Source organism: Cyprinus carpio, chromosome B9 (genome assembly GCF_018340385.1).
Source record: "Cyprinus carpio isolate SPL01 chromosome B9, ASM1834038v1, whole genome shotgun sequence".
Taxonomy (NCBI): domain Eukaryota; kingdom Metazoa; phylum Chordata; class Actinopteri; order Cypriniformes; family Cyprinidae; genus Cyprinus; species Cyprinus carpio.
The window spans coordinates 22,415,931-22,430,714 of record NC_056605.1 but is presented as its reverse complement, the minus strand read 5'-3'; the positions used below and the strand labels follow the sequence as shown (position 1 = coordinate 22,430,714).

The 14,784-nt window shown below is 38.0% G+C and overlaps 1 protein-coding gene across 4 annotated transcripts in view; it reads left to right on the top strand.

Moving 5' to 3' along the window:
* Positions 1 to 14,519, top strand: part of ncam2 (neural cell adhesion molecule 2) — a 187,999-nt gene extending 173,480 nt beyond the window's left edge. For 2 of the 4 annotated variants that reach the window (XM_042731619.1, XM_042731617.1), the window contains exons 15-17: positions 1,944 to 2,118; positions 10,575 to 10,782; positions 12,710 to 14,519. In XM_042731619.1, the coding sequence (XP_042587553.1) occupies positions 1,944 to 2,118; positions 10,575 to 10,782; positions 12,710 to 12,824 (498 nt within the window). In that variant the 3' untranslated portion in view covers positions 12,825 to 14,519. Of the gene's footprint in view, positions 1 to 1,943; positions 2,119 to 4,320; positions 5,878 to 10,574; positions 10,783 to 12,709 lie in introns of those variants that run through there. The other 2 variants (XM_042731618.1, XM_042731620.1) reach the window with 2 other exon arrangements.
* Positions 14,520 to 14,784: the final 265 nt, after the last annotated feature.

Genomic DNA, 14,784 nt, shown 5'->3' with positions numbered 1-14,784 from the left:
ACGGGTTTGCGCGCTTCGAATGAGCGCATGCACAAATCTTCTCACTGCGTGCGCGAGCTTGTGTCCTCTGGTTCTTAAATGTTTAAACTGGCAAAGCTTAAATGACGTGTGCTGTTCCGGTCTCAACTGTGCGCGCGCGCTATCACCACCCGGGTGATGACGGAATAAATGACTGCTCATATTTCAGCATACGGCATTCGCACTGAACAAGAGTGAATGGTTTGTCCACTTTTTTTTTTTCTCATCGCTGTTGTTGTAATGTCTGGGAAGCCAGAATTCGCATCCATCAACAGAAACATATATTAGCTGAACCCTGTTTGTTTTACGTGTTATTTATAGCAAACCATATTACAGATGCTTTGTCAGATGTTGAACCGCGGTCCCAGTGCATGCCGAACCGTGCGGGGAGAACCGAACGGTTCGATTTTTTTTCAGTGAACCGCCCCATCCCTAGTGTATATATACACACACACACACACACACTCACCGGCCACTTTATTAGGTAAACCTGTTAAATTGCTTGGTATCACAAATTGCTAATCAGCCAATCACATGGCAGCAGCTTAATGCATATAGGCATTTAGACATGGTGAAGGCTGAAGTTCAAACTGATCATCAGAATGGGGAAAAAAGGGGATTTAAGTGACTTTGAACGTGGAATGGTTGTTGATGCCAGACAGGCTGGTCTGAGTATTTCAAAAACTGCTGATCTACTGGGATTTTCATGCACATCCATCTCTAGGGTTTACAGAGAATGGTCCGAAAAAGAGAAAATTTCCAGTGAGCTGCAGTTGTGTGGACGAAAATGCCTTGTTGATGCCAGAGGAGAATGGGCAGACTGGTTAGAGATGATAGAAAGGCAACAGTAACTCAAATAACCATTTATTAAAACCAAGGTATGCAGAATACCATGTCTGAACGCACAACACGTCGAACCCTGAAGCAGATGGGCTACAGCAGCAGAAGACCACACTGGGTGCCGCCCCGTCAGCTAAGAACAGGAAACGGAGGCTACAATTCACACAGGCTCACCAAAATTAGACAATAGAAGATTGGAAAAACGTTGCCTAGTCTGATTTCTGCTACAACATTCAGATGGTAGGGTCAGAATTTGGTGTAAAAAACATGAAAGCATGGATCCATCCTGCCTTGTCTCAACGGTTCAGGCTGGTGGTGTAATGGTGTGGGGGATATTTTCTTGGCACACTTTGGGCCCCTTAGTACCAATTGAGCATTGTTTAAACACCACAGCCTACCTGAGTATTGTTGCTGACCATGTCCATCTCTTTATGACTACAGTGTCCCCATCTTCTGATGGCTACTTCCAGCAGGATAATGCACCATGTCACAAAGTTCAAATCATCTCAGACTGGTTTCTTGAACATGACAATGAGTTCACTTTACTCAAATGGCCTCCATAGTCACCAGATCTCAATCCAATAGAGCAGCTTTGGGATGTAGTGGAACTGGAGATTCGCATCATGGATGTGCAGCCGACAAATCTGCAGCAAATGCGTGATGCAATCATGTCAATATGGACCAAAATCTCAGAGGAATGTTTCCAACACCTTGTTGAATCTATGCCATGAAGAATTAAGGCAGTTCTGAAGGCCAAAGGGGTTCCAACCCGGTACTAGCAAGGTGTACCTATTAAAATGGCCAGTGAGTGTATATATGTATATGTACATGTATATGTATATATACTGTATATAGGTTATACCCAAAGTATAAAGCCAATACTTGCTCTTTTCTCAGCCAAATCCTTCAAAATTCACATAGAAAAGAATGTAGCCACTATTCAGACACTTGCACATTCACATGAAATAAGAAGTTGTCTCATTTATTTATAAGTACAGTGAGAACAAATGTGCCCTAAAGCAAATTTTTATATCATATACTCAAATGCTTGTGCAAATTTTATGAAACACTTGTGGCTTTTGCAGGATAAAGAAGAACAGTGGATGACAAAACTGGTTCCAGGTGTGAATGATTTTGTGTTGCTGCAACCCCTCCAGTGGAATACGCAGTATGAGGTGGAAATCACCGCACGCAACGTCAAAGGCCTGTCTGAACCCACCTTTGTGAAGTTCTCCATGCCTCAGAAACCTGATATCACAGGTACACGCACTTCCACAAAACACGCAGAGTACTCTATTCCATATGACAAATTGAGTCCGATTACCTACAGCACTTCATCACCAACTCACAACATCTATACAGTGTAGCCACCCACCCACGCTTGATAGAGCTTGTGTATCCCACATTCACAATCAGACGTGCAGAGTAACTCACTGTAACAGTTTCTCTTTCCTAATCTAAAGCGATTTGTCAGAGGAAACACCCTTAGGAAAAAATGGATGAGAAAGAAATTGCCACTACAAAAATAAACCAATTATGCTTATATGTCTAACTGTCTAGTAGTTAGTGCCTCTACGTCACTGTGATTGGCTGATTGACCATGTGCATTTTGCAATTGGATCTCTTTTGAAGTCATGCTTTTATGAGAAGGCTTTTAATATTTGGGTTACTTGGTCCCAACAGACCTGTGGTCACCATGAAATCACAAACATTCAAGAATCAATCAGAAGCACTATGTAGCCAATGGGTCTCTGAATGGTCCAAGGATGAAGGGTAATAGTGTTGATAGCTGATGAAGGTGATCAACCAGCCAAAAGAAACAGGCAGAACTACTATTTTCTAATGTGAATACTTGTCAATTCTCAATACTTCTGTACCTTTGTGGGCGGGATCTCAGGAAGGAGATAATTTTTCAGCTAAAAGCATTAAATTTTCTTTTGTTGTAGTACGCTTAAAATAACTCCCAAATTTTAACCATGTGAGCCACATGATCTACTTTAAACAGAAGAGCATGTTTTTCCACCTGGTAGGAAAATTGATTTAGAAATATAGTATGTGAAAAAGACCATATACATATATGCAAACATGCTGGAAAAAACTTGTCATGAATGTTTTCTTTTACAGTAAGTTGTGTTTTTTTTTTTTTTTTTGGTACAGTAAATTGTTCTTTTCTAACTTCCTGCCACTGGATTTTGTTTTTTGTTTTGTTTTTTGATAGATGTTTGGAATAGAGGATAACTGTTTAATGGTTTTGCTTTGAGGATATTGGGTCCCAGGTTCATATCTGCTCTAATAACAATGTTTGTTTTAATGAAGCAAGCAAAATTGCTGCTCTCCGTGAGTGGATTTATATTAAGGGATGCAACTGATGAACAAAAAAGTGTAGCTGCAAGCTATTTCATAAAGTGATAGATAGATAGATAGATAGATAGATAGATAGATAGATAGATAGATAGATAGATAGATAGATAGATAGATAGATAGATAGATAGATAGATAGATAGATAGATAGATAGATAGATAGATAGATAGATAGATAGATAGATAGAACAAGTCAGTAATTTTATTTCATTTTATCTGTTTAATACATGATAGACAAAATATACCTTGCAGTCTGCTGTTGGGACAAAATGCCTGTCCTGAAAAATGCCATGATATTGACAGATGATATTTCAATTTTGTCTGGACTTGTCCAATTATATATGAAATATTCCTAGAGGCAGTGTCAGTGCATGCATGGGTATGGATTTGAGTGATGAGTTTGTTTGTGTTTGTGTGTGTGTGTGTGTGTGTGTGTGTGTGTGTGTGTGTGTGTGTGTGTGTGTGTGTGCTGACAGCACTGCTTCTCAGCAGCTTGGATTTACCTTGTTAATTCGATGTCATTTGTATATTCTCTCCCAACTCCTCCTCATCCTTTTCTTTTTCTCTCCGTCTCCGCCTGCACCCTTTCATCCCCACTGGCCCACGCTCGTATTTATAATTCTATTGTGCTTCGTCTCGTTGTTTCACTCTAAACAATCCTGCTCTCCAATTCCCACCTAATGAATTATGCAACGCATTCTGGGCCACATCGAAAATCGCTGGGCTTTTTGTTTTGCAATGAACTGCAACTAAACTTCCCTTTTTGTGTGCCTATAAATGCCCTGCGATCTTTTCAATCAAACAAACCTTTACAATGGACACTGGTTTGGACTGCTCACTCACTCTTCGCTTGTGTGTCAACATTATTGTCACATTCATCCCTGTTTATTTCCTTACCTGCACACAAATAATCTGTTTATCTCATTTGCACTCTTGTAAACATCTTTTCTATTAACCCACTGCTATGGTGTTGTGAATAAACCACTTTTCATTCTCTCGCGTGACCTTCTGTGTGCGTAACCATCCTGTGCTGACTCCACACACCTACTGTATGTCTTTCCCTCTTCCTTCCCATTTCCTCTCCCCTCCATCTCATTGCAGATCAGTGTTGCGAGCCCCCTTCAACCGGACGTGGACATCTCCTTGTGAAGCCCATCTATGCGGTGAACGTCTTCGGAGCTTCTCTGTCACTGTTGCTGTGCTTGTGTCTGTGTTGACATTGCTCCATCTTCACCTTGCCTGGAATGAGCCCAAAAGACTAAGCCAGGGACTTTTTTTGCCCCCACCAATGGCTCCCTGAGCCTTAGCCATGTTCATTGCCCCTTCTGGTGGCTGATCTCACTATCGTGGCCACCTTCCATGCCAAAACCAGCCTCTTTGTCCATAAAGGTCTTGCACATGATTAACAACAAAGGAAGAGGAAAAACTGAGTGGTTAATTTATGTACCTGTAACAGTAGCAATCCAACCCTGAGTTTTATGTTTAATGAGCTCCTTTTTGCTGGTGTTTACAAAGAACAGTATAAGTCACCAGCGTGAGGGCTTTTCCATCTTCTGTGCATCCACAGGCTCTTTTGTTTTGGTTTATTATGACTATGGGAAATGTCAGCAGTTGCATCGCTTGAGAGAATGCATTTAATGATGTTGCTCATACGCACATACAGAGATATACAATGCAACACTCATTAAATGGAGTCAAGTAGGATTTCAAATTGATATGACTTTTAAACACTGGTATCATAAATCAAACAGGCCGACTTTCTATTACCCGTAATATGAGAAACATAAAACAAGGTTTCTCTCTCCCAGTGAGTCAAAATATAATGCACATTAATTTTCATTCTCTGGGTACACCTCTGGCAGAGATGTTGTCTTGCTACTTTATTGTATATTCTCAGTATTGATGAGGAACAGCATGAGTAACTGGAATTGTTTGCAGTCTGTGAATTTGTGTAGAATGTTGCTGCCATGAAGGAGATGTAGTATATGAATACAGTGAATTAAGCTAACAGTCATTGTTACATGTAACTGTACAGGACTAAAATCAGGTCTACACTACCGTTCAAAAGTTTTGGGTCAGTAAGACATTTAATAAAGACTGCATTTATTTGATCAAAAATACAGTTAAAAAAAAAGCTATATTTCAAATATTATTACAATTAAAAAAAAATGTTTTTGTTTTTATGTATTTTAAAATGTAATTTATTCCTGTTTTGGCAAAGCTGAAATTTCAGCAGCCTTACTCCAGTCGTCAATGTCACATGATCTTTCAGAAATCATTCTCAATATTTTTGGAAGATTCTATATGAAATATATAGACTTTTTTTCGCCTTAGCTGAATAAAAGTATCAATTTCTTAAAAAAAAAAAAAAACTCATACTGACCTTAAACCTTTAAATGGTAGAATGGACATGCTTCACTTTTCTTGACTTTCCGGATGCAGTATTGCAATCTTGATTTGATGAAGTGCTGTGCTGTAGTCAGTTACATGAAGTTTATTTGTTTTCTGTTATCAGAATTATACATTTTATGATCCACTAAATGTGAAGTGCATAACAATAGATTGTGCTTTTCTCATGTTTGAAGAAACCATTTCAATTCATGTCAAAAGTAGCATAGAAATCTTTTGGCATTTCTCAAATAAACCAGCTTACTCTGATGCAATAACTACAGCCTCTTAACTCAGATTACAAACACTAATCATAGTTTATCCTTGTACCAGTGAACCAGTTAATGTAGAACACTGACACATAAAGCAGTTTGTGTTCATACTTTTTTTTTTTACAGAGGGTCAAATGTAAAAGCATTGAATTATCTGAATCCTTATCTTGCACATAATAGCTGGAAATATTGACTAGTACATCAATCAAGGAAAGATAAACATATTGAATAAGTCTTTGTCAATGCTGAAGGGCTACTTAGAAGAATTACTAATGACAAGGTTCCTTATTTTGAACTGAAGCAGTGAAAACAGGTATTAGTGATTGATCTTAAGTTTGTAGAAGGTAAGATGTCAGACTGATCTTTATCTTTTTCTCCTTTTGGAAAAAAGGTATTGAGCTTTTAATGAATGTAACAAACATTCCTTGGTGTAATGTGTTTAGTTGCAGTCGGTCAATAAGTTTTGAAGTTCACAGCATGGAATCACAATTAGGATTCCATAATGTTTTGCGGTTGGGAATTGTAAATTTTTATCATTGTACATTGTATAAAAGGTGAGGGGTTTTAATACTCTCTTAGCATACTTGACCTAATTAAGACAATCGTAAATCAATGGAAGTCAGGTCAATGGAGACTATTAATCTTGATCATCTCTACGTGCTGCCCTCTCTATTCTCTCATTACACAGCAATAGAACATTGCGTTTCATTTATGGGCATGTCATATTGTTCTCGTTGAAAGAAAAGGTCTGAAACCAAGTCCATTAAAGCCCTTATTTCCTAATGTGGCTTGACTTCTTATAAGATTAGAATGGCTATTTGTTGAAAGTTCCAGCTGGAAAAGATTCCTGCAAATGAAAATGGATCTGTTGTTTTACTGCTGTCCATTAGAGCTGATCACACCGACCATAAATAAGCTTTTTTTGGCTTCAAGAAGAGAAATAAGCGAAGTCCATCCAGTTAGCCAGAGTACAGCCATCCATTCTAAAGCCAGGTGTGTGACGTTACAAATCAAAAGGTTTCAGACATTTCCTTAAATAACACAAGCATCAATGCAACCAATACAGAGTAAGGAAAAACATTGTAGAGTTTTTAAACATTTATCAAAAAATTGTGTTTTTCAGAAGATACAAAGTCAGGTTTGAAACTGCATGAGGGTGAGTACATGATTTCATTGTTGTATAAAAATTATGTTAAAATAAAATTAAAGAAAGACATTTATTGAAACCTACAAAACAACAATCATCAGCGAAATTATTTCAGAGCCTCCATTTGAATGTGAAATTCATGATGACATTCATTTGGAATTATGTTGTGTTCGTACATAACCAACTAATGAAATGGTTACTATAATGTTAATTTATATTGCTACACTACAAGCGTTATAGAGAATTCTATTAAAAGTATGGAAAAGTGACGTCTAATTGGTGCCACTTGACACCCATTTCATTCGTTCTGACCCATCAGTCCAACCTCATGCTGCGCAAAGACATCTTTGCCACTGATAATGGCTATCCTGACGGCAGTCGGTCTATTAATCGTTTAACGGCTAGAGGGTCCCTTCTGTTCGTCAAGCATATCGTCTTAATGAGCGTCAGAGTCTTTAAACCATCATTATGGAGTCATGCTTGGCTTGTGTCCTCTGTGTAGGTAGTGCAGGGGTTGCTGGGCCAGCATAGGGTGAGGAGAGGACGAGGGGGAGTCTTAAACTCGAGACCTTTTCCATAATGGCCAAAGCTTTAAATTACCTCAGGACTCCAGAAGAAAGCCTTTCAGCCTGAAGATAAGAAAACTGTCTCATTTTATGGAGTGCTCTTTGGTTTTTATGGGTTGATAAGTAAAAGAGGACCAAACTGTCACTGGTCAGTTCAATGTTTTCACTTAATACGACCCAGAAAGCTATAAAAGTGCCATTTTAGGTGGATTAGGTAGGTGGGTACTTTGGCCGTTTAGTAGCTTGTAACAAAAAAAAAAAAAATTTCATGACACATCTTATACGTTTGGCAAAACATTTGCTTGGCTGTTCATGAGGGAATTATTTCCACAGTATTTTACTATCTTAAGGCAAAGTCACAAGACACTGACTAATGACAACAGACACGTTTGTCAGGTTTGGTCAGATGAATGTTACCTTTGTCGCTGTATGTTGCCGTTGATCGGCACTTGGTTTTAAGGCATGATTTGTCGAGTCTTGGAATGTCTATGAAGGAACGTACTGTACTCTGGTGATTGTTGGCATTGGTCTCCGTCTGTCGTGAACTGGCCTTAAAGCTTCCTTAGAAGATATTTAAATTGCTTTGACTGATTTGCATTCTTTAGACTTCTTCCTGTCCCCATGTGATCTTTAAGTTATCATGAAATTGCATGTAAAACTCTATTTTCTTGTTTAAAATATTGCATGTTTGAGTCAAGCTAAATTTTAAATGAAAGAAAAGCAGGGTGGGAATTTATTTTGTCCATCAGAAGTTGATTCAATCATGAAAAATGATTTCTATATCAAAGAGTTGAAAAAGTTGGGACTGATAATGTCAGCCCAGAGGTGAACGTCATTTCAGAATTGGAGAAAGTTCTTATATTGTGATTAAAGATTGCCATGCTTTTTTGCCCGAGTAAGCAACAACGATAATTAACTATAAAACAAAGAACAGGTATTATAGTAAAAGTTATATTTTGATTTAATTTTGACTTAAAGTGGTGCAGAGACAGGTATGGAAGGGTTGAAAAAAAAAAAAAAAAATATAAAAAAAAGAACAGGTATTATAGCACACACACACACACACATATTTGTTTATTTATTTATTTATTTGTGTGGGTGTGTGAGTTTGATTACACTCCAGAAAATGTAATAAATTCAAACTATGAAGGTAATGACTGTAGCACATTGAGAAAGAGGCATTACTTGTTCCTGTCACAGCACATCAAATGCATTTGCGAAACATTTACAGGGATATTCACGATGTAAGGGTGTAATTTCCATGGTATTTTACTTTAATCTGAAACCCCCTCATAACAGATTTACTCTGGTTTGACTGAAGTCTATTTTTAAAACGCCTTCCTGTCTCCAGCTTTCAGCATTTATTGGTGTCCTAAGTGCAGAGGTAAGTGTTTGAATGATTAAGCGGCGCAGCTCAAAGGCTGAGGGATATACAGTACTTCAACCTTGAAGAGAGTGCATTAACTGGGTCTCACACGCTCCTGCTGCCTATACTTCATGCTGGAAGTTTTTCCATGTAAAAGTGTTCCAAACTAGAAAACCATGGTCCTGTTTAAGCCCTACTTAGTCATGTATCAGCGTGACACAGCCATTAAGCCCCACACATGATTACAAGCTTCATTACCCTGTCAATCATCTGCTGGGATCCCACCCACAGACCACCCTTCAGTCCAGACACAATCAATCGAGCTTGAGTTATTGCTTCTCATTGCTGAGTCTCAATCACCGTTCGTACTTAATTAATTGAGTGCGTTGAACTCAGATGCGGATGGATCACGCCCATTTGTGGAACTTCAGGATAAGTGATATTAACGAGATGCTAAATTGAGCTTCTAATGATGTCATAAATCAACAACAAATCAGCTATAGGAGCGAGGAAACATTTCTCCGGAAGAGCAAGGCACAAGATGGTAAAAAACAGATGTGTTGGCTGATAAGTCACAGTGGAGGTCATGCATCAAAAGTAAAACCATACGAGGGTCAATAAATCTTTGAGAGCAGCTTGTTCATGTATGAAATGATATTGTTGCATGGAGACATTTGAAAATGGTCAAAAGATCAGTTTTGAGGTCATAATCGTAGGTTTAAATAAGGACAATTATAAACATTATAAACGCAGTTCCTTCTGTAATGTTGATGTTGTTCATAGAATTTGAAAGATTCTGTTGTATAATTTTTATTAGTTTTTTGTTTATTTATATACTGTATGTTGGAATTTTTATTTATTAGTTTTAGTTTAGTGTTTTTTACTGTAGTTATTTGACACTGCAAAAGTGGAAACCTGCAATTGATGCCTTAAAGAATTATTTCTACCTGTTTTAACCCATAAAAAGGAGTTTTGTTGATATAAATGTATGTCTTTAGGTTGATTCATTGATATTAAAAAATATTTTTCTTTGAATAAAACCAGACAGCTACTGAATTGCTCAGTTTTCTCTTCTGTTTAGTATGCCTGTCTTCCTCCCGTCTAACATGTGACACCTTTCTCACTCTGATGCCCTGTCACTGTGTCCAGATCAAACCACAGACTTCTGGGATGCTTTTGCTAATGGCAATGCTACTTTCAACAGCATGTGTGATTGATGTGTTTAGAGCAGTAGCGTTGCCCAGAGTGTTCCTTCAAAATGGATCTTTTCTTCTGAATAGCTTCTCAGACAGCCTCATTTTCTAATGCAAAGACTTTAGAGTTTAAAAATCTGTCCAAAGTTGCATTACCTTAAGATAAACTCAGTGCAAGCTTAAATTACATGAGGTACCTACATTTAGTGCATTGTTGGTAGAAGATTGTTGTTATATTATGTTTAATGAATGTTTTAATTGACTTATCTTTACATTCCTTCCCAGTTCCAGCCATTGCATTTGGCAATGACTATTTTATTTTTACACAATTTAACTCTGGATTTTTCTCTCTGAAATAACTGTAGATAGAGTGTTGTGTTGTTGAGGCACATCGTTGATGGTCATGTGTGCATCCTGTCTCAGCAGATTCGCTGTTCAGCGGCCTGGGCCTGGGCGCAGTGGTTGGGGTGGGGTTAGCTGGCCTGCTGCTGCTGCTCGTGCTAGTGGACGTCAGCTGCTTCTTCCTGCGCCAGTGCGGCCTGCTCATGTGCATCACCCGCAAACTCTGCAGCAAAAAAACAGCCACAAGCGGCAAAAGCAAAGAGCTAGAGGAGGGCAAAGCTGCCTACCTGTGAGTATCCCTTCTGCATCAGTTATGCATTTATTTAACATACGCTTTTTTATCCAAAGAGATTTAAAAATAAAGCAAAACACTTTTAAAAGCAACAAGACATTATTTATTAAATCATTATCTTTTTAATTAAGTTAATTTATTTTATGACAAATTCAGTTGAATGTTTTTGCCTTAGAAATGATAAAAAAAATTCAAATGTGCAGGCACATGATACACTTCCGTTTCCTGTGACTTTAAATACCATGTAAATATAAGTATTGAAATTCAGTATTTATGGCCCATTGCAAGAATATAAATATATTTAAGAATATAAATATTTAAGTTAAATCATTTTCACTCAACACTCAAAAATTGCTAGTAAATTTCACAATCGATAACAAAAAACTGCAAGTGACACGTTAAAATGTAACATTTTGAAGTAGAAAAACTGAAATAGTATTTTCTTTTAAACGTTCTCAAATGACAGCTTTAACCAGATATAGGTTCGAAAAAATAACATCACTTTCCATAGAAAGTAATAATGTAACATCATTATTTTTTATAATCAAGTCAAGTCACCTTTATTTATATAGCACTTTTAACAATACAGATTGTATCAAAGCAGCTTTAAAGTATTAAATAGGAAAATAGTGTGTTGTAATGCAAAAGGACAACAGTAAAAAAAAAAAAAAGTTAAAATCAGCTCATTATTGATTCAGTAATGTCATCGTCCAGCTCAATTCAGTATAATGAGTACATTATAATGCATTACTTAATGTAAAAGTAACATTAAACCTTACACTGTCTATAACAGTTTGTCATCAGTTGCCAGCAAGACATGCTGCAATACAAAGTCCTCAAGTAACCCAGAAAGAGACAGGTGTGACAGAGCAACAGTTGTACAGTAGCAGTTAATCAGTATTTATCTCTGGAGCATGTGCGTCAAAGAAGTACGTATTGTGCAGTCTTATCAGTTTGTTGATTATGAATCAATCATTTGACTTATGCAATCTACGGTTTATTGCTTGATGAGTAAACTATGTGTTTTTGCCCCGGCTAGTGTCTTCACAGTTCCTGACATTTTTCCTCTGTAGACTTTGTACTTTGGTTTGCAGGTTGACTGATCTGTAAATATGCAGTGCCAGTTTTGGTCTTTCCCAGCTGGAAAAACTCCTGTCTGGTTTACTTTGCTAAAAGTTCAAAGAGATTAAGGGCTGTGATTGTCTTAAGCTCCGATAACAAGCAGCATGGCTTTGACGTTCTAGCATAAAGACTATTGAGTTCATCTGATATGCGCTCTATACTTACCCAAAGGCACCAGCCTAGACTTTAATAATATTATTAGAGTGATGATGATCCCAGTGAACAGAGGCTGGTTCCTTTCCTGTATAATCCAATGTCAGAAATCAGAATCAGAAAGAGCTTTATTGCTAATCCAATGTGATGAAGAGCCACACAGGGGTCTTTGAGATGATGCACAGACACGACTGTGCATCAGTGCTCACTATGTGGCTCAAGAGGATCACACAAATAATCCATGAAAAACATACCTTTATAAACCTTGGGTGACATTAGAGTTAACTTAAAATAGACTTTTTACTTTCATAATGTGATTCCTGAGTGAAACAGAATAGAGAACAGAATTTTGAGAGAGTATTTTCAAAAACATTCAGAGTCTGTTTGTGTAGTTCAGTGCTGGGTACAAACCTGAGCCCAAGCCACCTTTTCAGGCATGTCAACCATACAAAAAGTTCATTAAACCAACCAAACGAACCAACCTGTGGTGACAAATGGACTCTGGTCTGCAAAAAGCACCCTAAGTCTCAATTTTAGCCTCAGGGGACCCACAGTATCCAGTTGTTAATTGAAAATGTGTTTTTGTCGACCCTGTCAAACTGACCACTGTGCACCTGCCGTTTTTTTGGTTTTGTTTTGTTTTTAACAGGAAATTGCCACTAAAAGAGGAAAACGGCAAGGAGACACTGAAACCAGACACGATCGAAATCAAAGTTCATGGTGACAACAGCCTGCACATGACACAGGAGGACAGTAAAGCATAATGGAGGCCCTGCTTTCCTCTAAAAGAACATGCTAAGTGAGCCACCCGGAGACCAACAGCAAGTAAACTAATGAGAACACAAGCAAGAACACGCCAACCAATTGTAAGATCCTTTGTTAGAGACTCGTCGTCAGGGTATCAGAAGAGGCCATGCGATAACTACTGTACTTTGTCAAACATTTTTTGGAGGTTGCCACTCAACAAACAGGATCCTGTTTATTTGTGCTTGTTCTTGCTTGTTCTGGGCCTTTTTTTTGTTTTGTTTTTTGTTTTTTTGTTTTTTGTTTTTTGTTTTTTTCAAGGCTTTGCTGTTGCTTTGAGTCCGATTCTTTGTTACTTGAAGAGGTTGGGTTTACGCCGTAAGCTTCATGTTTTCTCTTGCTTTCTCATTCCCTCTTTCTTTGGGATCCGGCTGTTGCACTTTTCCAGTGTGGTTGCGCAAACATCGCTTTTTAATGCAGTACGTGTGGAAATCCCACACCTCTTTTTGCGGTCCGTGTTGTAGTTTTGGGTCACTGATTGGGTAACGTGTTTATTTTCTAGCCTTTTTGCCACTATATGTCTCGCCCAAATGCAAAGAAATTACCGAATGCTCAGTAGTAAAGCGAGGATCAACCACACTTGACCTCAAACTGAGTACATGGTACATGGGTGGTCCTGGTATTGAGCGCTGACACATGCCCAACTCTTCGGCTTGAACGATGAATTTCTCATAGATTACAAGTGTTTTTGTGGATGAAAATATGTCCTTGTTTTAAACGCTATTGTTTCATCAGAGTCAAAGGAGCATAGTTTGAGTCATACTTTCATGTCAAGATTTTTCGGAAAACAAAAAAAGAGTGCATTTCCTTTAGAAGCGTGTGAAAGTTTGTAAGTGGGTGCATCTGAGCATGGACGTGTTGTCTTTGGGGTGTTTGGATGCGTGTACTAGTGAGCATGGAGTGTAGAATGAAAGTGACATGTAAAGAAAGTAGAGGTTGCCAAGTTTTACGTGAATATAAGGAAAACATTATAAATACCTATTCAAGTACACCAATGTAAATATACTTGTTATTTGGAATGTTTCACAGACGAAAAAAATATGATTCATTCCAGGTTCTGTCTTAGTGTCACACATAACTGATTGTGAATTATGTTTATCAAAATTGGCTATCTTTCAAAAAAGATATTGTGTCCAACTGACTGAAAGATATCAAGAGCTAAAGAAGGGCAGATGCCTAGGAAGCTGGGTTCAGATGCATCACAGAGGTATCACTATAAAGTTAGCTTTTTTGGAAATCAAATCTATGCCATTTCGGGATCTTTTGAGAGAAGACGCTTTGGTTATACGAGAGATGAGGGGTCTGCCGGTGATCAGGATCTTAGTGTTGCAATAACATGGATGGGAATGGCATACTGCTTAGACGCATGCTCATTTTACCAATCAGAATTTGAGTATTAAGTCTTGAGATCCATGTTCATGTTCATGGCCAACAAATTTCTCCCCAAAAAGTTTTTTGCATTATTTCAGCATTGTATTTCATATACACCTGGCTCTCCACATTCAGTGCAATAGAACATTGTGGAATGTTGCCCATTTCTTTTCAACATTCTAAAGGGAGCACTCCATAAGCCCAACTGTACTTGTGGAATTCTTGTAATCCAGTGTAATTTTTCTTCTGTAAATAAAAGTGTCCCAATATAAAAGTTTAAGTTATTTGGACTCTGCATTTTTTTTTAGCATAGCACGCATTTGTGTTACAGATCACTTGTCATAGTCTATGATAGTAATAAGAAGAGGCTGTGTTCCAAAACCTAGCAAGATGTCAACAGACAGTATTTTCAGGCTTAATGATTTGCATATCAACAAAGATTGGCAGCAGAGGGTGGATTTTGTGTGCTGTATGTGATTTGGCCTTTTACACCAGGTTCACACATACTCTGTTTGCAGTGCGTATCCATGTGTGGTACAGAAGCAGCAC